General features: G+C 38.5%; 1 protein-coding gene across 1 annotated transcript; it reads right to left on the minus strand.

The window, feature by feature from the left end:
* Nucleotides 1–1,460: 1,460 nt before the first annotated feature.
* Nucleotides 1,461–23,767, minus strand: pcsk7 (proprotein convertase subtilisin/kexin type 7). The gene is made up of 17 exons (XM_087794877.1): nucleotides 23,660–23,767; nucleotides 22,122–22,441; nucleotides 20,805–21,047; nucleotides 20,585–20,719; nucleotides 19,225–19,390; nucleotides 19,060–19,150; nucleotides 18,750–18,804; nucleotides 17,802–17,940; nucleotides 17,634–17,734; nucleotides 13,719–13,886; nucleotides 12,609–12,713; nucleotides 12,415–12,517; nucleotides 7,795–7,951; nucleotides 6,559–6,653; nucleotides 6,385–6,490; nucleotides 6,198–6,315; nucleotides 1,461–3,174 (listed from the first exon to the last, which is right to left on the minus strand). The coding sequence occupies exons 2-17, from the start codon at nucleotides 22,380–22,382 to the stop codon at nucleotides 2,893–2,895; spliced, it is 2,325 nt and encodes a 774-aa protein (XP_087651003.1). The 5' UTR covers nucleotides 22,383–22,441; nucleotides 23,660–23,767; the 3' UTR covers nucleotides 1,461–2,892.
* Between the last annotated feature and the right edge of the window lie 369 nt (nucleotides 23,768–24,136).

Below are 24,136 nucleotides of genomic sequence, written 5' to 3' on the forward strand. Positions count from 1 at the left end.
ACAGGCTCAGTATTCAATAATTCTATTTATTTGAAACTATAAATAAATAAAATAAGGTATAAATAGATGTAACTACATCGAAAATGTCTAAATAACATTTTAAACCATAAAAAGTTTTAAATAGTTTAAAAATAAGAGAACAATTTAAAAATGTATAGTCAAAGTGCTTCCTTTTCTTATAGTAAAGTGTTTTTAAATTCTTGTATTATTATTACAACGATTACATGTATTTGTTTAAGATTCAGTTATAAATGTAAAAAATAATAATGTCCAAAAAACAGGTTAAAATCACAATTAAAATAAAAAAACATTTCAATAACTGAAAAAGAATAAAAAAACTTTTATACATTTATAAATGTTTAAATCAACCTTTTAATGAATATTCAATAAAAACAAATTCAACCGTTCAATAAACAAATTATTAAAAACATTCTTATCTACCTTTAAATATAGAAATGATTCGAAAAAAACCTAATTTAAAACTTAAAACATTTATCTTAAAATACATTTTTGAAAAAGTTAACATTTAATATTAATTTTTTTTACTTTGATATAAAAAAAAAGAAGTAACCTTTCATTTGACAAATCGTTGAATTATGCTTTTCTTAAATTGACCAAAACCTGTTAAAAACAACTATTTTCATCACTAAAAATGAGGTTTTATAGTCAAGGTGGGATAAACTATACATTTATAAAAAAAAACATTTATTTTTTAATGTGTCTAAAATAACAATTGAATGAATTTAAAATTTAAAAAATTACAATTTGACTTTATAACGTTACCGTCATTGAATTAAATGATTACATAGAAAATATACCTGTTTCATAACAATATTGAATTAAATGATTACCAAAAATACCTTTAATATAAAAAATATTGAATTGAATTATTAACATAAAAGAAATTGATATAAAAATATTGATTTGAATTATGCCAAAGAAATTCGATACAAAAATCGAAATTATAGAATAAATGATATTTTGAAAATCTACCTTTTAATACATAACTTTTTTGATGAAATTACTTTAAAAAAAAATTCAGCCTTGTTTTTTTTTTTTTAATAATTTAATTAAATTATTAAAAGATATATTTATAATTTAACTTTTTAATACAGAAATGATTGGATCCAATTATATATATATAAAAACAATATTTCAATATAATAATGATTAAATTAATTATATTGAAAATAAACCTTTCTATATACAACTTTTTAATTTAAATCATAATGTTTGTATTAAAGAAAGGGAAGAAATGTATTCAATTTAAATGCTGAATAAAAACTGTACTATTACAGGACGTGAATCAATATCATTAGGAAAAAGACACAATAATTAAGATGTATTTTGAAAAGTTACAACAATATTTGAGCTGAAATACAGTTAAAGTTTGATGTTTTCTTTCTTCAGACACAACAGAAATTCATCGTATTAAAGCAACACAAACTTAAAGCTGCCGGTTCAATTCCCAAACTCTTTTTATTGCCGATATATTAACCTTGCACAGCAAAGCACACTTTCCCAGAATCCCTGCTCCGCGTACAAAAGACAAGAGCTGAACATAGAACAGTAGAAAAACACAGAATGACAGTAACAAATACAGCAGCACACGTCGTGTGAATATTGCACTTCAGAAAAAACTTTATAAAACCCACTTCAAGTTTGTTTTAACTTTAACGGTTTGATAAATATCCACAGGTTTGTATCCTTTGAATCAAACCTAAAGGTCACTCATGAAAGTCTCATGTACTCGCTCGCACAACACACACCATACATTCTTTGTCTTTTTTTTTAACTTGAATTCAGTGTCAAACTACAATATTTGTATGACGATATTTCAGAGACATCGAAATATTTAATGATTGAATTTTACATTTCAAATTTTGATTTTTTTTAGTGCACGTTTAATTAAGCATTGAATTGTTTTTGTTGAATTTTACTAAACATTTTATATTTTCTAAATTACTTTTATTTATTCATTATTATTATTATTATTATTTACACATAGAGTTTGTTATTCTTATCCCAATAAATCAAATCAAAATATTTTCTAAATGAAATATGTTTTTATTGAAAGCCTTACAAATTCAAAATATAAATGGTATAATCCAGCAGACATTACTAGAAGAGCGCCGAGCTCCCTGATCGTCACATGATCTCCTGCACGTCGCACGATTGGCTAAAACAATTCCCACGAAGTAGCTTCGATACTTGATAACGTCTGCTGGGACTATTTTAGCAACATTTTATATTGAATTCAAAAGACTCCGAATCACAAAATATGAAACTTATAAAAAAGTAATTTTAAGTATTGGAATTAAAATATCAAACTCTATGTGTAAAAAAAATAACAACATTGTTTTAGAAAGTATTCATTTCTTAAAAATAAATAAGAAAAAAAAAAAATTAAAATATAATTAAATGCTTAAGAAAACAAAGCTTTTCAGACAGAAAATATTTGAAATGTGATATAATTAAAAAACTTAATATCAGGCACTGATTTACTTCCATACACACAAGTTCACATATTATTAAAACAAAATCATTGAAGGGGTTTTTAACCAGAATAATACTCTGTTTTTATTTTTGGAAACTCAGTTTTATAAGAAACTTGATTCTGTTTCCAAAAGTGAGACTGTATATATGTGTATATATATATATACTTATACATATACATACTATACGTATAAATATATATATATATAAACATATACATATACATATCTATCACGCCACAGTCGTTTCTCTTCACACATCCATCACGATCATCCCGTCACAGCACACATGGATCTCGATTAAAGGCCACTTAACTTGGGAGTCTGGATCCTGCAGCTCCACAGGGACGAGGGAGCGCCTGAGAAAAGGGGTCCTTGGGGGGGGGGGGGGTCTCTGCTACGTGGCCGCCAGAACTTTGGTGTTGGAGTCCAGCACCGTCAGCAGCTCCATCTGCGAGTCCCGGCCCTCCACGTCCTCGCTCCTCTCGTCCTCCTCCTCCTCCGCCGCCTCCTCCACTCCTCCTCGTCCTCCTCCTCCTCTGCGGGTCCAGCGACCTCTGTGACCCCCGCGTTTGCGCCGGAGTCCCAGGAGCCCCCTGAAGTCCACGTGGCCCAGCGTGACCTCCAGCGTGTAGTAGAGGGACCAGAAGAGAGCGAAGCAGCCCAGCATCAGCAGGAACTGCAGGAGGTCGAGAGACGACGTTAAACCACGACTAACTAACCTTTTTTTCATCACAAAGCTTTGCCGCCCAGCAGACCGAACACAAACATAGAATTTAAACACAGTACTGTAGTGACCAGTGTGTAGGAAGCCCGGGTGTCAACGTCTACACGTGTGATCGATTATACATTTGGTTCGTACGAAACGTTTAGTAAAATCCTGAACCGTTTACACGCTACAATATAAACCGTGGCACAGAGATGGTGTCGACCAATGAGGCGCGTGTGTTTTGGTCATGTGATGCCCCAGAAAGTAGACTGTGGTGTCAATAATATTAGTATTTATTTATTAGTATTGCTCTGGACGTATACTACTATGGAACCTCGCTGAGTAATACTATGACGCTTTGTGGAGTAATACTAGGATAACTCGTGCTGCGGCTTCGTAGTTTTTCAGCTCTGTGTATCACAGTAAAAGCCCTTCGATGTAAGTAAGAAAATCAAGTATTTATATTTTCACTGTCGATCTTTGAGAAAATGAAATGATCTTAAGTTTGCCTTATAGTTAGAAGATCATTATGTTGGCTATAATTGAGTTTTTGAAGCGAGAATAAAACATTTGTTTTCTGATAACTACCGGAAGGGCTTTGCTGTAATGGGATTAGAATGTTTTTGGAATGGAGACAGAACCCTCTAGTGGTGATACATCGTAGGTGACAGTTACCGACCTTTGCTGTGTCTCAAATCGCATACTACTCTTAATATACTAGAAGTTAGTATGCATCAGTTTAGTGTACGTACTAACTATTAACTAATTCTCCACAGATAGTATGTCTCAAATCAAACACTGCTGCTACACACTAACAGGAAATCACATGACAGCTTCTTCTTCTACTACTATTTAACGATGTTTCAACCAGCTGTTTGAACGCTATCGCCACCTGCTGGCAGCACGTTTTGCAACTTTGGAAAAAGAAATAAAGAAAAAATATGAGAATCTAAATATTCGCAAGATATTTAAGCTGGTATCAGCAGCGAAGACGTGTCATCCTTCTACTGCTGCTGAAAATGCACCTGTAAGTATATGAATATATATGCATTTATATATGACGTAACTTCCGTTTAAAACGTCACTAAGATGGCGGCTGTTTAGTGTGTTTAGTGTCCATCGAACCATGCTCAGTTTTGTGGGCGTGTTCGTACGCCAATTTAGTGTGCATGGCGCACTAAATTCCGCGTACTAAGAATTGAGACGCACTAACACACTAAAAATACTAACTTTGAGTACGCTAGTATGCGATTTGAGACACAGCACTTGTCTACGGGGAAAAATCCTTTACCGTGCCCCCTAGTAGAAAGGCATCATGGGATTGCATGCGTTGTTGGCACCATAATTAAGGTAGGTGAGGTAGTGAGTGAGCACCAACCACCCGTTCCTGTTCTCATGGCTCAACTAGCGACTGGTCGGTGAAGCAGTTGCTGATGTTTCACGATACAGTGTCGTCGGTTCACGAGCAATTTCAAAAAGCTTTTGGAGGTTTTATGGAATAAGTGGTTCAGCGCCTAAGATAATAGAGTGAAGAGCGCCACCCAGAGGCCGTTTTGAAAAAAATAAGGACACCGTATCATGAAGCCTCATCAACACATCGTAAAGAAGGAAGTAAGGAAATACCAGACAACGTCATAATGAGCCTTAATGACAATAACATGTTTCTGGTCGTGCTGTTTTGGGGCTCCTAGGAACAGCCAATGAGAGCGAGAAAGCGCAGGAAGGGGCGGGACCAGTTGAGTTTGACAGACATGTCACCATTTAACTATTATTTTTATTTTTTATGCTACATTTTTACTTCATTGGTTTCCATCGATCTCTCATCTTCTCACACAAACACACAAGTATTTATGTTTTCCTTTGATCTCCAAAAGTGTTTACCTGAGTCGAAGTGTGCGTCGACTGTTCTTCAAGGTGGTTCATTAAAATACTTTCCCAAGTTTTAATTGTGCTGCAGGAATGTTTTTTTTCTAGGATTTGGGTTTTTATTGGGAAGGCATGAAGAATGTAGAAAATAATCTTGACAGAGAAGAATGTTTATGGAGGTTTGGTTCTCGTCGTCATCATAAGTGAAGCTAAAGACACATGGAACTGGTGAAGGAACACGTGTAGGACGGAACGTTTGGCTGGAAGTTAAAGTCAGAAAAATGCTGAAGTCCAAAATATTTAGTTACTTTAGAACAGACCTGGGAAAAGTGCGGCCCGGGGGCCACATGCAGCCCTTTTACTGTATTTATGGGGCCCTCTTAATGTCAAAGGATGATCATGTATAAATGGTTCTAATGCATTAACAAATGTATTTAGTATGTATTATTCATTTTCACATAATAATAATAATAACACTTCACATAACACTTCACATAACAAACACAGAGAGAGAAAATCAAATAGTAAATTTATGTTGCATTGACTATTACATTGTGAAAGGTCTTTTATTTTAAAGAAGACCTGATTAACATTACTCTGTGACCCGTCAGGACACTCGTTTTCACTGGAGTTTACTCAAAATATAAACCTGTAAACAAGAAACAAACCACACGACACCATCTTGTTGCAGAAACACAAGTCTGGAGTCGTTACTGATTCAACACTATGTTCATTTGTACTTTAACTGCCCGTCAAGCTATTTTATTTTGACCGTTTTTATTCGTTGTCTGGCTCTTGAAAATAATGCTGAATACAAACCTGATCCGGGACAAGTTTTTTTTTAGTTAATCGTTACCACTTTTAATACTGTACTCTGAACTTCAGAATTATCCAAATATGGTTGGACGCCGCAAAGGTCAGCTGTGATTGGATCGGCTGGGCGGCAAAGCATAATTGAGTTTGCAAGTGCAAATAAATGTTGAATTAAACAAGTGTTATGGTTACTAGAGATGTAGTGTATTGCAGGGTTGCGAGGATGGTTCAGAACACAACAAGGGACCTCTGATTATATTTAAATGTCTACGAGCGTCAAGTCGCTGCAAAAAGAAGCCATGCTTGGAGACTACCTTGAGGCTGCTGGAGGTAAAAGGGCTGACGATCTCTGGTGCGATGTCCAGGCCTGGAGGACACGGCAGAGAAAAGTTTCCGTCCAGATACTTGCCACTCATGGCATCCTCCACCAGGCTGTCAGTATGAAGTCATCATCATTATTGTTGTTAATAAACATATCTTAGAGGATTTTCAGTGTCTTACGCCATCCTCTCCTGGATGTCCTCGAAGGTCATCGAGGAGCCATACAAGGTCATCTTCCACTTCCGGAGGACTCCAGCTTTGGCACATTGATTTGACGACGGTTCTCCTGCAGGACGGCGAAAAGGATGAGACGCTCGGTAAAACTAGGGGGCGCTCACGTGCCCGAGGACTCACTGTGGTCAGAGATCTTCAGGCGGTACTCTCCCTCGGCTCGCTCGCCCCAGCAGCGGACCGTGGAGAAGGTCCAGTCCGTGTAGCCAGAGGAGTCTCTGCATGGAAACATATTAAAAAATACGTTATTAACTAGAACATTTGCATTTCCAGAAGAAAATGCAGTGTGAATGCTGCATATGTAAACTGAAATGCTAGAAAGTATTAGTACTCAAAGTAAAAATGAGGGGAAACAGTTGAAATGATAATATAAAGAAAAAAATACTGATGAGAAGTCATTGAAAAAAAGGGAAAAAGGTTGAGGAGAAAAAAAACTAAAAGAAGAAAAAAGAAGTAGAAGTAGTAGTAGAATTAGTAGTACAATTATAAGTAGATCTAGTGGTAAAAGTACAAGTAGAAGTAGTAGACGTAGTAGTAGTAAAAGCAGTAGTAGAATTAGAAGTATAAGTAGTAGTAGAATTAGTAGTAAAAGTATAAGTAGTAATAGAATAAGTAGTATAAGTATAATTAGGAGTGTAAGTAGAATTATTAAAAGCAGTAGAAGAAGTAGTAGTAGAAGTAGTAGAATTAATAGCAAAGGTTTAAGTAGAGTAGTAGAGTTATTAGTAGAAGAAGAATAAGGAGTATAAGTATTAGTAGTATCAGTAGAAATAGTGGAAGTAAAATAAGTAGAAGTAGTAGAAGAAGTAGATAGTCGAAGTAGAAGTTATCATAGAAGTAGAAGAATTAGTAGTAGAAGTGGGAGTAGAATAAGTAGTAGAAGTAGAAGTTGTCATAGAGGTAGTAGTAGATGTAGTAGAAATAGTAGTAGAAGTAGAAGAAGTAGTAAATCTAGTCGTAGAAGAAGTTGTAAAGTAGTAGTAAGGTAGTAAAAGTAAAATAGTAAAGTAGTAAGTGGGCAAAAGTTTTTTTAGCGTTGAATGAAGTTTCTCGGTGCGAGAACATGAAAGTACCTGAAGGTCAAAGTGGAATGAGTTGAAACATGAAACATTCAAGTGAAAGGAGAATAAAAGGGTATAAAAGAAGGAATAGAAGAAAGAGTTGAAGAGATAAAAGAAAGGGAGAACATAGCCTGCATTTCTGGAACGAGCAGAATTGACAAAATGGTTAAAATCGGATCAAAAGTGTCGGAGGAGACGCAGTACAAAGTCAAGAGCAGAAGAAGCAAAAGTGGATCTTAATAGAATAAGATCAAGAAAATGAATTTGAACGGTGGTGTTCTCGACGTGTAGGCGTCACCTGTCCAGCGCCCGCCGAGCTCCGATGACCGAAGGGATTCCACTCGGACACAACAGCACGATCTCCACGTTGCCTCGACACGGGTGTGATATGGTGACCGTCACGGCAACATGTTCCAGCGTCTGCATCCCAGACTCCTGCAGGTCGCTGGCAGACACTGAGAGCACAAGTATGGAATTACATCAGTGTCTCCAGCGTATAGACGGATCCAGAGGGATCAATACAGTTTTATCTATCCATCCATCCATCAATCCTTCCATCCATCCATCTATCCATCCATCAATATAATGTTGGTCACTTTTCAAAATGATTCAACATTTTTTTTTTTTCATTTACCATATAATTGAATCATTCTTATATTGAAAGGTTTATCATTATTTTTAAATCGTTTAATTCAATCATTTATATAATGAAAGGTCTTGTTTTCCTTAATTAAATTATTTAAATTCAAATAATCTCAAAATGAATTTTTTTTTTTTTTTGATCAAAGATTTACTCAATTATTAAACATTTTTCTTTCTAAATTATATTGTAATTGTTATCCTTTATATTCAATAACGAAATGGTGGCACTATTATAGCAATATGTTTTACATTGACTTTATAAAATAGTACGTTTTCTTTTTTTTTTACAGAATATTGAACTATATTTAAAAGCAGATTGAATATCTTAAAATAATTTCACAAAAAAACACTTTCAATTAATATAAATTATTGAATTAAAATTATATATATATAAAAACAAAATAAAAACAAAATAAAAAAAGTAAAATTAGTAGAAAGAATGTTTTTAAAAAATAATTTACTAATTATCTTTTTAAAACAACCTTACAATATAGAAATTATTACATTTTATTTAAAATAAAAAATAAATAAACCTTCCAATATACAAATGATTTAGTTTCAATTATTCAATAAAAAATCAAAATTTAAATAAAACTATTAAAAACAATTAAATGTTCTGATGACACTTAAATACTTCCACGACTGTAGTTAATTTCCAATGGAAAAAGATAACTAATGTGAGATATTTCAAGAGGAAGAGACGCCAGATACCATCTCTAATCTGTCATCGGACTTGTCGGTCCGATGTAAGCTGCTGGTGACTCGCAGGCATTTCCTGGATTGATGGTAAATGAGCCGTGGTGCTCTCGGACCATGTAGGGCTGTGAGCCTCCTAGGGGTCAGGGAGGGACTGAGGTGACGAGGGAGGCGACCAGGGACGGACGGAGGTGACGAGGGAGGCGACCAGGGACGGACGGAGGTGACGAGGGAGGCGACCAGGGAGGGACGGAGGTGACGAGGGAGGCGACCAGGGACGGACGGAGGTGACGAGGGAGGCGACCAGGGAGGGACGGAGGTGACGAGGGAGGCGACCAGGGACGGACGGAGGTGACGAGGGAGGCGACCAGGGAGGGACTGAGGTGACGAGGGAGGCGACCAGGGACGGACGGAGGTGACGAGGGAGGCGACCAGGGAGGGACGGAGGTGACGAGGGAGGCGACCAGGGAGGGACGGAGGTGACGAGGGAGGCGACCAGGGACGGACGGAGGTGACCAGGGAGGGACGGAGGTGACGAGGGAGGCGACCAGGGACGGACGGAGGTGACCAGGGAGGGACGGAGGTGACGAGGGAGGCGACCAGGGAGGGACGGAGGTGACGAGGGAGGTGACCAGGGACGGACGGAGGTGACGAGGGAGGCGACCAGGGAGGGACGGAGGTGACGAGGGAGGCGACCAGGGAGGGACGGAGGTGACGAGGGAGGTGACCAGGGACGGACGGAGGTGACGAGGGAGGCGACCAGGGAGGGACGGAGGTGACGAGGGAGGTGACCAGGGACGGACGGAGGTGACGAGGGAGGCGACCAGGGAGGGACGGAGGTGACGAGGGAGGTTACGAGGGAGGTGACCAGGGACGGACGGAGGTGACGAGGGAGGTGACCAGGGACGGACGGAGGTGACGAGGGAGGCGACCAGGGAGGGACGGAGGTGACGAGGGAGGTGACGAGGGAGGTGACCAGGGACGGACGGAGGTGACGAGGGAGGTGACGAGGGAGGTGACCAGGGACGGACGGAGGTGACGAGGGAGGTGACGAGGGAGGTGACCAGGGACGGACGGAGGTGACGAGGGAGGCGACCAGGGAGGGACGGAGGTGACGAGGGAGGTGATGAGGGAGGTGACCAGGGAGGTGACCAGGGAGGTGACCAGGGAGGGACGGAGGTGACCAGGGAGGTGACCAGGGAGGTGACCAGGGAGGGACGGAGGTGACGAGGGAGGTGACGAGGGAGGTGACGAGGGAGGTGACCAGGGAGGTGACCAGGGAGGGACGGAGGTGACCAGGGAGGTGACCAGGGAGGTGACCAGGGAGGTGACCAGGGAGGGACGGAGGTGACCAGGGAGGTGACCAGGGAGGTGACCAGGGAGGTGACCAGGGAGGTGACCAGGGAGGGACGGAGGTGACCAGGAAGGTGACGAGGGAGGTGACGAGGGAGGCGACGAGGGAGGCGACGAGGGAGGCGACGAGGGAGGTGACCAGGGAGGTGACCAGGGAGGTGACCAGGGAGGTGACCAGGGAGGTGACCAGGGAGGTGACCAGGGAGGTAACAGTAAACGATATAATCAAGGAATGGAAATTTGATTAGTGATTTTCTTTTTTTAATAATTATTAATAATTTTAAAAGTGATAGTTCACTCAGAATTTAAATGTCACTCATTTTCTACTCACCCTCATGTCGACTTAAGGGTTGGGATTATTTAGTAGACCATTTTGTTTGTTTATTTTAATGTAGTGACTGGAGCTCAGTTGTCTTCGTCTTAGTCCAAAAATTGAGCTCTGGTCGCTACATTAAAATGAACAAACATTTCTGTCTTTGACTCTAAAATGAACAGATAACTGAACTGAAAATAATCCCAACTCTGAGTCGACATGAGTGTAAACAGAGTGAAGTTTGAGTGAACTATTCCTAAATTAAACATCACAATAACACAACTTAACAAATAAACATTTTGTTTGTTATCGAGTTCGAAAACCCTTGATTTATATTGATCAGAGTCACTTAAATTGCCTTTAGTATTGATTTATTTTAGACATGAGGCCGGACTGTCTTTTCCATTATCAACATGATGAACAAAGTTATGAACAAAGTGATGAACAAAGTGATGAACAAAGTGATGAACAAAGTGATGAACAAAGTGATGAACAAAGTGATGAACAAAGTGATGAACAAAGTGATGAACAAAGTGACGCTTGATTGACACACATGAACTTCTGTCGTATTCACTGACCAACGGTTCCCAACGACACCGACACAGATCGCCTCATCAACATTCAGCACCAACATCCGACTTTTTTCACAATTCTCAGTAGAGCTTTGACTTCCTTCAGTGGTCGGAGGAGCAAGTAGAGCACAGACCACCTGTGGATTTTAGCTGAAGGGTGCTTACGATACGATGCTACTTATGATGCGTTCAAATACTCAAGTGACCCAACGCGACTTAACAATGACCAGCCAGTAATTCCAAGAAAATAATCGGCAAAATAAATAACTGGGGCGTCGTAGCTCAGATGGTAGAGTGGTTGCCTGCAGTCCAAAAGGTTTCAGGTTCAATCCCAGCTCCAGACAAGCTTGTGTCGTTGTGACCCTGAGCAAGACACTTTACCCTGATTGCTCCTGATGGCAGATTTGGCGCCATGTGGTGCAGCCTACAGCCTACTCCCATCAGTATGTGTGAATGGCTGTCAAAGCGCTTTGTGACCCTGGTCTATAAAGGCGCTATATAAATAGAGATTAATTTTATTTTATTTTTTTATTATTTATTATTAACTCAATAAACAACAATCCCTATTCTATGGCAAGTACCAATTGCAAAAAAATAGTCCTTTTTTTAGTAATTTTTTTCAAATCTAAAGTCATAGTGGTCAACTCTTGGGGCTTTCAAGTGTCGATGTTTGAGTGTATTATTTAAATACAGTTTGCATAGACAATTAAAACATATTTTTGAAAGTCGAGTGTCTTAATATATTCTTTCTTTTCATTCTATCTTGAATCATTTTGTTCACGCAAAACTGAAAATGAAATTATAATTAATTGTGATTTGTCAAAATCGATCTACTTTCTTTATTTTTTTTGTTTTAATGGATCATTTGACAGTTAATAACTGAACCTGGTCTCAGTCTCCTCTCTGTATGAAGTATTAAAGAAGTACTCGTCACTTTACAGACCCCGTAATTGGTCGTAACGAGCCCCTGATGACGAGACCACACACCAGCGCCGCGCTAAGCTTCTGTCTGGAGGGCGAGCCAACCTTAAAAGAACGTTCGTGCGAGCATGATGTCATGTTTGGAATCCTCCCAGTGAGGGAGTCGAGTCCTGCGCTCACACCATCGCAAATCAAGGAGGGAGAGAGAGGGAGAGAGAGAGAGGGAGAAAAAAAGTCGAATCGAGAACGTTATAAAACCGAATGACAGGCTGGGAAAGTAATAGTCACAGTACTTTGATTCAGACCCAAACATGAACCAGAACATTTCCAAATATGGTCCGACTGACACTGGAACAGGAGCCGCCTCGGGGCAGCGTCTGAACTCCAGCCACAGTAACATTGTTTTTAAAGATCCAATTACCTTTCCAGGTGCGGACCAGCTCCTGCGGATACGTCGGCAGGACGATTTCTTCTTTGAGGACGGAGCTCTGATACGAGACCAGGAAAGGCACGGACTCCCAAACCTTTGCAGAGGGAAAAGGGGAAATCTTTTATAACATCGTGATTCACTTTAAACGGCCGGTTAAAGCTCCACTCGAGCGCCTCCGCGTTTACCTTGGCAGCGTTCACGAGTCTCCATGCGTTCATCAGACCGAAACCATGCTGGTGGCTGTGATGGAAACCAGCGCCGTTCACGCCCCAGTCTGCACTGCTGTCACACTGTGGACACACACACACACACACACACATGCTGAACCCCAGGAAACCTGTGCTTTTACATTTCAACTTTGACAGTGAGTTCCATGAGGCTTCTAGCCGTGTTGCGTGGGTTTACTCCGGGCACTCCGGTTTCCTCCCACAGTCCAAAAAAACATACAGAGGTTGATTGAGAACTTGGGGAAATTGTTCGTAGGTATGAGTGTGAATGGTTGTGTGTCTTTGTGTGTTCTGAGGTAGACTGGCCTCCTGTCCAGGGTGTCCCCTGCCTGTCGCCCAGAGAAACTGGGATAGGGAATGAGCGACACAGAAAATTAAGGAATTATTGGGACTGAATTTAGGTGAAATGTATTATTTTCAACAATTGGTCGAAACATATAAAAAATATTGTAATATTTTTACGTTAAGGATTTTTAATTCAATTATTTCCATATTAAAAGGTTTTTTTTTCCTTTTTTTTAATGATTAAATTCAATTAAGACATTTCAATTTATATACTGTATGTATATATATATATATATATACATACAGTATATAGATTGAAATTTCTTTATACTATATGTATATATATATATATATATATATATATATATACATACAGTATATAAATTGAAATTTCTTAATTGATATATATATATATATATATATACAATATATATATATATATATACAGATCAATGATAAATCACTGATGGAAGGTCTGACCATGAATAGATCTGAAAGTAAGAACCAATTTTAAAGTTGATCCTGAAAGAAACTGGAAGCCAGTGAAGAGTTTTAAGGATCGGAGAAATGTGAGTTCTTCTACTAGAGCAGCTCAGAATGTTCTGTAATGTGTGAATTAATCCCGCAGTAGAACTGTTCTGATGCACGATTAAAAATGTTCCTTTATTGCATTTTTACAATTAATGTGTAACTTTTGGATTGTAAAAGTTTTGCAAATTACAGAATCTCGAGATGCCTGGAGTTATTCTAAATATCGTCTTACGTTCACGTCGACAGGTTTACCTTGGTGGCCGTGAAGGTGACGAGATGCTGCACGTCCCTCCAGCTCAGGCAGGGTCGCACCTGCAGCATGAGGGCGATCATCCCGGCGGCCAACGGGGCGGCGGCGGACGTTCCGGTGTGACCCTCCGTGCACCCGGTGCCTTGCTGCATCGACCAATCGGACGTCACCTGAAGGAGGACGGCGGTTGAACATGAGACGTAGATGACAACGATCAAACACAAAACTTGAGCCTTCACGTCGGCAGAAGACTTCACTGGGTGGGCGAGAGTTCAACGCTTTATGAGCAACTTAGAAGGAACATTAAGGATTTTGGAAGCGAAGCGAAAGACATTTGTGAGGAAGATAAAAGGGACTTAATGGACGACGCCTATAAAGACGAGGCCTGTAAAGAAGAATCGTCTGTAAAGTTTGTTTCTTGGGGTTCTGTGTAGCTTTTGCTTTTGTTATATATAAAACCCAGATCACAATTTGAATGATCACAAACAGAGTCAACAGCCATGTGAGCCAAGGAATTCCAAGCTCACAGTGTTTACATGTGCAGGAGGAGCAGGAGGAGGCAGCTGTTTAAAGGTTTCAGCTGGTCCATGGTTTTGTGTTGAGAAGCTGTCAAAGCAGTTAGAGGTGCTGTCGTGTGTGTTTACATGCAGACCTTCCTTTAGTACAAATCAATTTAGATCTTAGACCAGACCTGGACAAAGGACTACCAGGAAGGCACATGTGGCTATTTTCCTTTTTTAGTTTTTACTCCGACTACTTTAGGAAAACTTGGAATAGTCGTCGTGTAACATTTCTTTCAGGTTGATTTTATTTCTTATTTGGCGTCTCTTACTTTACCCACGGTCATAGTTGAGTTGTTGGATCAAAGTATATTATTACAACTCTTGGTTTTAGTTTAGTTTGTATTAGTAATGATCAAGTTGATAAGGTGATGTTGGTGTTTAAGATAAGGAACAGAGATTATGAATGTCAGCAATACGAGAAAAACAACATGATTTATTTGAGTTAACGAAGATAGATTGAGCCTCAAATAAATAAATGAAAATATAAAATTCAGACTCCTACGTCCTGATTAGGTGTTGAAATTAATCTGGCGATACGATACGCATCACGATACAGGGACAATGATATTGCAATATATTGTGATACTGAAAGAACAAGGATATATTTGCAGTATTGTCACGCATTTGTTTTTAAACTAAAAATATGTCCAAACATCGGCTTTATAAAGCTGCCGAAGCTCACTGTATCCTCTCGTCCTCAGTCATCGCCAGCATCTGGCTTAATTTGGGTGTTCTTTTGCCGTCGCGGACGTAACTTAACCAAATGTTATTAAGAATTTATTTTACACACTTTCTTGAAAATTTAGACTATAAAAGAACTAAGAAAAAATGTCCCCCAATCCCCTATTCTTGTTAGTTAAAAATACATTTTGTTTGGCCTGCGACTTGGACTGCTAAAAGATTCTTAAGCCACTTTTAACATGGAGTCTGACACTCCTGATCTATGCAAAGAAATTCAGAATTTAAAGTCCGTACATAGTTCCTTCATTCATTTTTATCCTGAATTATAATATCCGACATTTCTTCAATTCATCTTTTTTTTCTATTGAGGTCTATTTTGTGCTTGTTGCTGATGTGTTTTTTTTATTCACATCAACAGCTTTTCTTTCTCCAACCGTGGTTTCTTCAGACTTGACAGCGTTCTGGACGTTTTATTGTCCACTTCTACTTCAGATACATCACTAGCAATTGCCACTGATTTTCCGTCAAAATAAAAGCTTCAGACTATTGGCCTCTTTGAAAAACTTCCATTTTACGCGGACATTATTTTTCCTTTCTCAGTATCAGGGCAGCTTAATACTGCTGTCAATGCGAGCGCAGAAGGCAGGACATTATGTAAGCAACTCCGGCCAAGATGTCAAATCCGCAGAGAAATGATATGCACGGCTGCCAGAACGGAGAGCAGACAAAGTCCAGTTCTCCAGTTATATTTCAAAGTTGGACGACAACATGTTTCAAGGCTGTGGCAGCAGCTAAAGACATTTGGTAAATGTCCAACAACTGATTTCTGTGGTTTACAGTCTCACAAAACACACATGAACACACAAAGAGAAAAAGCCTTGAAGCCACTTGTGGTAAAATCATTAGTCTAAAGTGATAAAAAAAAAAAGAATCACAGTTTGGTTTTATGGTCCGAACACTGTGTGAGTGCAGCAACTAAACAGGATGGTACCTGTTCCTGGAACTCTTGGAAGGGAAATTAACTTTTATTCTTACGGAAATGTTTGGATCTTGTTAAAGTGTTCCATGGCTGGTGCAGACACACACACACACACACACACACACACACACACACACACACACACACACACACACACACACACACACACACACACACACACACACACACACACACACACACACACACACACACACACACACACACACACACACACACACACACACACACACACACACACACACACACACACACACACACACACACACACACACACACAAAACATTAGTATAGATGTATGTAGAGTTAAGATATCAAACACATATTATCATTGATGAGCATCTTACTCATTTGTAATAGTTGCAGCACATTAGCAAGTTCATACGTTTGAATAAACAAACAAAAGTTTACCACAATTTCATACTAAACAACAGCAGATTTGCTGATTATTAACAGTCAATAAGGAGGTTCTTTATAATAAACTAAATGTGTAGCAAGAGTTTGATCAAAACTCAACAATCTATCCATTCTCATGTTATTTATCCCTGGTTACACTCATTTTTAATAATATTATTAGTAATTAAAAAAAGACCTGCTCTATCTCAAGTGGTATTAGAACCTGTGACCTTAAAAAAAATGATTTACACCTTACAACTTTTTTACTTTAAACATGATGAAGAAAGTTGAGTTTGTGAGCTCTCAAAATGTTATGATGATCAACTGTATATATTTTTTTGGTATCTAAACAATAAGGAGCTGTCTTGATACAAAACTCTGCAGCCAGAATTCTGAGTCGCTCTAGTAGAAGAACTCACATTTCTCCGATCCTTAAATCGCTGCATAAGTTTCTTTCAGGATCATTTTAAAATTCTGGTTCTTACTTTCAGATCTATTCAAGGTCAGACCTTCCATCAGTGATTTGATCCAGACTTACACCCCAGCTCGGGCTCTGAGGTCTGTGGATCAGAATCTACTGATGGTTCCTGAACTTCCGGACCAGAGGAGAGAAAACCTTCCAGACTGTTGCTCCTAAGCTTTGGAACAATCTTTTAATTTCTGCGACTCCTGTGTTTTTCTGATGTTTTCTTGGTCTTTTAGAGTTTTTAATTTGTATTTATTTTCGATTGGATGTATTTTATTGTTCAAGCGCTTTGTGACCCTGGTCTATAAAGGCTCTTTACAAATGACTATTAAATACTTACTAACTGTGTTAAAAAGGCTCTGACGGTAACTAGTTGGGGAGGTAAATAAAAACAGCAGAGCGGTTGGACCCACATGACTAATCACATGATTTCTCAGCAGGGTTCAGATTAATGTCTTCTGGAAACACTTGTAAAAAGAGAACCCATTACAGTAATACTCCGCTTTGTCTCAATTATAGGATTCAGTCACTAATGTTGTCCGAGGTATTTCCAGGATAAAGTACACGCGACTGGTGCCTGCTGTGTGTCGAGCACTTTCTTCTGTGGTCGGCGGTGGACCTTCTCTGGGGAGAAGCCAACTGTGGCTAAAACTCTCTCCCTCTCTGGGCGACGGCGTTTCTTCTCAGAGCCGTTTCCATGGCGACTCCTTCAAACAGCGGCACAACAGTGTGCGGTGGCTTCAGAGTTTCAACAACCAAGTGATCTTGGTGGGAAGTGTATTGATGTGTAAAAAGTTGTTGTGTAATCACTTACGATGCTCCTCATCTTGTTGCGCCCGCTGCTGAACGTGACCGCCAACATAGACGCGCACTCTTCGGCATAGTAGGGCATCCTGCCGTTCTCGTCCACCGCCCCTGCAGGACGCATCGGTAACGCTCAGAGTAACGCTTTGACAAACCAAGACCAGGGTCCGTATCTCACCGATGGTGATGGTATAGATGGAGTTTGCGTAACCGTCGTAGTTGCAGTTGTCGTTGTACGGACCGCCGTTGCCGCTGGCAACCACGAAGACGGTTCCGAAGCCACGTCGCCCTGCGATCACGCCATGTTGTAGAGCAGCCTGGAGACCAGAAGTCAGTTGGTTCATTTGACTCAAGATGTCCGTGAGTTCACTGAAGTTGCTACTCTGAGCAAGTATTGAGAACAGCTCAAATTGGGATTTTAGTTCGTATGAAAAGGGGGAATCATGTCGAGATTTAAAATTGGCTTTTGGTTTTATTGGAATGAAGACAATTCTAAAGAACTGGAAAGCAAGATGTTGTCGGATAGTGCCCCCTGCAGGACAAGATTGAATCCTACATATAAAGAGTTGATTAAGACAAAAAGCTTAATAATAACAATAACAATGCTGATTTATTATAATAATTATTATTTATAGAGCACAAGATAGAGAATAAAAAAACATGATTTTTTTTTAAATGTAACTACATTAATGACAGAACCAAAATTGAATACGACAAAAACAAGATTATGTGAGGCATTAATCCTGTGTTATTTCAGGGTCAATGTGACCCAAAGGCCTGAAAACAAATATGTGTATGGTTTCCCTTGTGTTGCCTCTGGAAATAATATAATAATAAATAAAATAAATAATAAAATAGCACATTTTGATAAAAAATAATATAATGAATTAATGAATGGAGTAAAAAGTAAACAATTAAATGAAGTAAAAGTCTGTAAAAGTGTTCTGAAGGAGACTCAAGAGAAGTCACAGACTTAGCCAGCCTTATATTGTTTTAAAATAAATTCTTAAAGGCACAGTGAGCCAGTGCAATGATGGTAAAACAAGGATTAATTATGACACAAGTGAATAACTTTATAGGCTAATATCAAGTCTGGACCATTGATTAAAGTGACCGTTTCTCTCACCTTGCCAAGAGGGTGAGGTCCGTCCACGGTATGTCCGTCATCATCAGGACCCCAACTATAAGAAAAAGATATGAATAAACATTCAACAGATTTAAAGAGAATCAAAATGTAAGCCTGAAGCAAAATAAATATATGTATAACAGGACAGTTTGCATTACATAATAACAACTTCATTTATTTTATGTCGTGCTTTAAATAATTTTTGTCAACTCAAATGTTGCCTCAAGTGGCAGCGAAACCAGAATCCTAATATTTGAATGGAAATGAAATGAAATATGATTTAATATATACAAAGTTGGTTGTTTTTTACCTGCAGCTGTAGATATCATTGATTTGGTAATGTTTGTTGAAGGCTATCGCCTCCAGACTGTCGGTCAATGGGCCGTCCAGGACTCGTATACCTAAAGTTGAAATCATGGAGATCCATTGTTTTTTTTTAAAGAATAAAAACAGCGACCATGTTAAATATGTGCACCTGCCACTTTGCTGCCGTACGCCACACCCACGGCACAATAGCTATTGTTGGGGTAAGCGGCGATCTCTCCAGCACAGCGGGTTCCATGATGGTTGTCACTGCGGATGTCTGGGTGAGGCATGGGGTCCGGGTCGTTGGAGTTCAGGTCATAGCTGCCCTCTGGACTCTGGGAGAGTGAGAGAGTGAGAGAGTAAGAGAGTGAGAGAGTGAGAGAGTGAGAGAGTGAGAGAGTGAGAGAGTGAGAGAGTGAGAGAGTGAGAGAGTGAGAGAGTGAGAGAGTGAGAGAGTGAGACAGACGGTTGAAATATTCATTCGAAGACTTTCTTTAATCAGGGTTGTAACAGCTCAAGCTTAAGACAAGTTAAATTAAGACTTTTTAAAACTTTTGAAAATAACATTTGAAATTAAGAGGAACAGGGGTGTAAGAAAATATCGATACGGCAATATCTCGCAATTTTATTTTCACAACTCTATATTGAGTTTGTTAAAAGTAAGATAATTTTTTTTTTTTTTTTTTAAATTTACAATAAACATGCAAATATTCGCTGGGGTTGTGAATATTTTGTGTTGCAATTAAACTTTCAGCTGCTAGATGGCAGCAGTCCTTACGTCCACTGCAGCTAAAGGAACGATGGGATCCCGGCGATGACTGAGGATGAGAGGATACAGTGGACTTCAGCAGCTTTTAAAGCTAATTTTTTTTACATATTTTAGTTTGAAAACAAATTAAATCAGTTACGACTTCGTCAAGAGTCACGTGGTCTGTAAATACTACAACACCAGAGTCAAGTACTCGACACAGGTTTCCTTGTTACTACAGTATCACTATATGTCGTGTCATGATACGTATCGTATCAACACATTCTTGCCAAGATAACATTTGGAAAATGTATTGCTTAAGTTATATAAACAAAAGTACATTTGAAAAAACTTTCCTCGACTCCGATCTTGCTGATTTTCAAATGAAGTAAAATTGCGAACGCTCCACTGTTTTGTGTGTTCTGCTATAGTGAATTTGTTTCAATCTGTAATCATTAAAAAATAATATACAAAATCCGACTTATCATGTGTTCACAAGACTTTTGACATTTTGATTGAAATTCATGACTTTTATGGCTTTTAAGACTTTTAAAGGATCTGAGGAACTCAGTTTATAGACAAGGTTTAAGCAGTAAACTTGAGTATTAGGAAGTAAAACTAGCGAGGGAACTTGAGAAATACATCTTCCGTCTTTCTTATCTTTGTGTTACTGTTCTGCCTTCTGAACCAAGATAACATCAGAACTCTAAACTAAAAAGGAGAACTTGTATTTAAGAATTCAGAACACACTTTAGAGTAGAAATGTGTGATATTGACGTACATAGTTGGGCTGAATGTCCTGGTGTGTGTGTTCCACCCCGTCGTCCACGACGACCACCGTAACCCCTTGACCTGTGATGTTGTGCTCCCACACCCCAGTCACGTTGATGTCCATGCCCTGCCTGATGTCATTGTGCTGTACAAACACACCACAAAATAGAACCATCAGAAGTGAAAAGCAAAAACAGATCAATAATAAAGAGACTCGTTGTGTTGCCGACCAGATGCCACTGTTGAGGATAATGAGGATCATTGAAGGCCACGGATCGCTTGGAGCGACTCAGAACCCGTTCCTTGGAGAACCACATCACATCAGGGTGTGCTGCCAGGACGTCGTCAGGTCGGATGCTTTTCGTCCACAGATCCTCCATGAAGGACGAGCGGGTTTTTGAAGAGCATAACAAGTAGTGGCCTTCCAGCTCTCCGATCTGGCCCTGGTTTTGCAAACCAGCCAAATCTGCAACCTGTAGTGTAAGAAGAAATATCAATCAATTAACACTTGAACTTGTATATTGCTGTTACTTTTCTTTAACCTAAATATTATTTTGAGAATTGTAATAAATATGTCTGCTAGATGTAGAGAAAAAAAACACTATGTAGAATAGGTCAAATAAAAAATAAAATGTATATAGTATGCTCTTTTTTTCAGAATGAAATATCACATTTTTGAAGGTTTATATTTCAAGTGTGTATAAAATACAATTGTAATAGTTATATATAATTGTATTTAAAATTAACATGAACATTTTAACTGTTTGTTCATTTTTGTGTAGGAATTTAACTTCCGGCCGCCAGTCATTATGTCCTGCACAGATAGAGGAACAATGAAATCTCGGCGATGACTGAGGATGAGAGGATACAGTGACAGTTTTTTAAGATGAAGTTTGGACATATTTTGGTTTGAAAAAAATGAAAGCAGTTATGACTTTGTCAAGAGTCATGTGGTCTGGGAATTCTACAACACCAGAGTCAAGTACTGGACAATACTAAACATATATATACTTGTTACTACAGTATCACAACACCAGAGTCAAGTACTGGACAATACTACACATATATATACTTGTTACTACAGTATCACAACACCAGGGTCAAGTACTGGACAATACTAAACATATATATATACTTGTTACTACACTATCACAACACCAGAGTCAAGTACTGGACAATACTAAACATATATATACTTGTTACTACAGTATCACAACACCAGAGTCAAGTACTGGACAATACTACACATATATATACTTGTTACTACAGTATCACAACACCAGGGTCAAGTACTCGACAATACTACACATATATCCTTGTTACTACACTATCACAATATATATCTAAACTTTGTCCCCTGTATCGGGATTTCGCCAGATTCTGGCCAATACACCCCCCTCCCTTCCACAATCAAAATATCCAAAAAACCACTTGCATATAAAAACATTTTCAGAACATAGACAATAGTTTAAATTATGTTCACATTAAGTTGATTATTCAGATTTAGCCAGAATCAAAAATGATTTATTTAAAGACACACAGCCTACCCTCTCTGCGATGATGTCCAAACTCTCAAATTTCAAATCATCATCATCGTCGTCGTCATCATCTTCTTCTTCTTCCGAGTTTCTGGCAGGGTCCGTATAGAGCCGGACGGCCCATGAGCGCCCGGGGCCACAGGTGGAGTGTGTCAGAGATGTGGCAGAAGGAAGCGAGGGAGTGACTGAGGGAAGAATGAAGATCGACAAAAAGACAAAAGCGCATAGAAATAGGAAGAGGCCGAATGGGGAGCAGAGGCGTGTTGCCATATCAATCCTGGGCGACACACAAGACCAACAGAGCCAGTCCTCCTCATTTGAATATCACTCTGGAAGAAAAAAACAGACGGAATAAAAGATGTGGTTAGTGGAGAATATATGTTTGAGTTAAAACCGTGATTTATTTGATCACCAAATGCTATTCCTTTCTAAAATAAGAACATATGCATTTAAATTATTTAGTTTAAGTGGCAGCTGAAAACACAAATGTTAACAGCAGTCTTGTGCGTATACTTGTCTAGTTACATTTTATGAGCATAGGATCAGTAAATAAAATATATTTACTTGTTATTATCTTGTCACAAAGTGCATTCCTGACACTTAAAGATAATTAAAAATAATTAAAAAACAGCCCAGGTTATATTCAGTGAAACATTTAAAGTAAAAGTTTTAAACACTATTAAACCTAAGAGGTTATTAAACCTAAGAGGTTAAAGTTAAAAAGACACTAAACAGTGCTTATAACATCAGTATCACATATAGTAATTCGTGCAAGTACAATATTAACAGATTTCGGACGCAGAATGAAGAATAAGAACATCTTAAGTGGTAAATTATAAACACAAATAAAAAACTAAAAAACTAAAAGATAACATATAAATATATAACATAAAGATAAATATCCTACGTTCACTGCCACCAAAATCCCATTGTACTGATTTGTTATTATTTACGTTACTGATAAACTTTATTGTTCGACACTTTTAATCCTATAGATAGTGTAAAAAAAAATCAACCCTTTGTTGCTACATTTTGATTCATTTAACAAGGAATGTTTTTAAAGGGTCTGACATATGAATGAAGGTTATCAGATGAAAATATATTGAACTTTTAACGATGACACATTTTGAAATGAGAAAAAAAACACTATTTTAAAGCAGGTCACGAGGCCAACACACTACACAACAAAAGCCATAACGACAATAACCAATTGAGAAGTGAAGCAACAGGAAATGTTGTTTTTGCTGATTTATAGTTTTTTTTTTGTCTCGTTTCGACAGCAATGGTTTGACACGTACCTGCTGTAAACATCGAATGAGATTCTCTTCGATATCAAAAATAACGAAAGTACATTTTATAAGATGAGCGATTTTAAATTTTGAAACGCAAATACAAATATATCTAAAGAGTATAACTTGTTTACCGCCGAGTATCTACAGTAACTAAGCTAACATCTTGTTTCCAACCCTCTTGTTCACTCGTCACCGGATATATAAGATATAAATAAACTCGTATACGTGTTTGACTTTGAGGTATTCGTGTCTTACCGTGAAACCAAGTCGATTTTCACCTTCCGTTTGTGGGAGAATAAGAGGTACCGTTGACATGTCATCTCATTTCCGTGTTTTGAGGCTACGGGACTACGTCACATGTCGTTTGCGCAGTCGCCTGGCGCGTCATCTGATTGGCTAACACCCGGCGCCTTTTGTATAGCGAGACCTTTTAAAAAATAAAAAATATAAATGCTGTTTTAATTTTTTAATTTATTTATTCACACCAATTAGAAAATGTTTTTATGATCCTATATTTTTGTAAAAAAAAAAAAAAGCGTTTCATGTTTTTTTATTGGCTTCTTCTCAAAATGAATGGAGCTGATCGATTGCTTTCATTTTCCATCCCCGACACTAATGTTTCATTTTTAATATTAGGTTTTTGTAAAAAAAAAAAAAAAAATTGGCTTCTGGTCGTCTCCATCTGACGCATACGATTTTTGATACTGATACTGCAGTTGATTCAGAATTCTA

Source organism: Callionymus lyra, chromosome 7 (genome assembly GCF_982586985.1).
Source record: "Callionymus lyra chromosome 7, fCalLyr1.hap1.1, whole genome shotgun sequence".
NCBI lineage: Eukaryota > Metazoa > Chordata > Actinopteri > Syngnathiformes > Callionymidae > Callionymus > Callionymus lyra.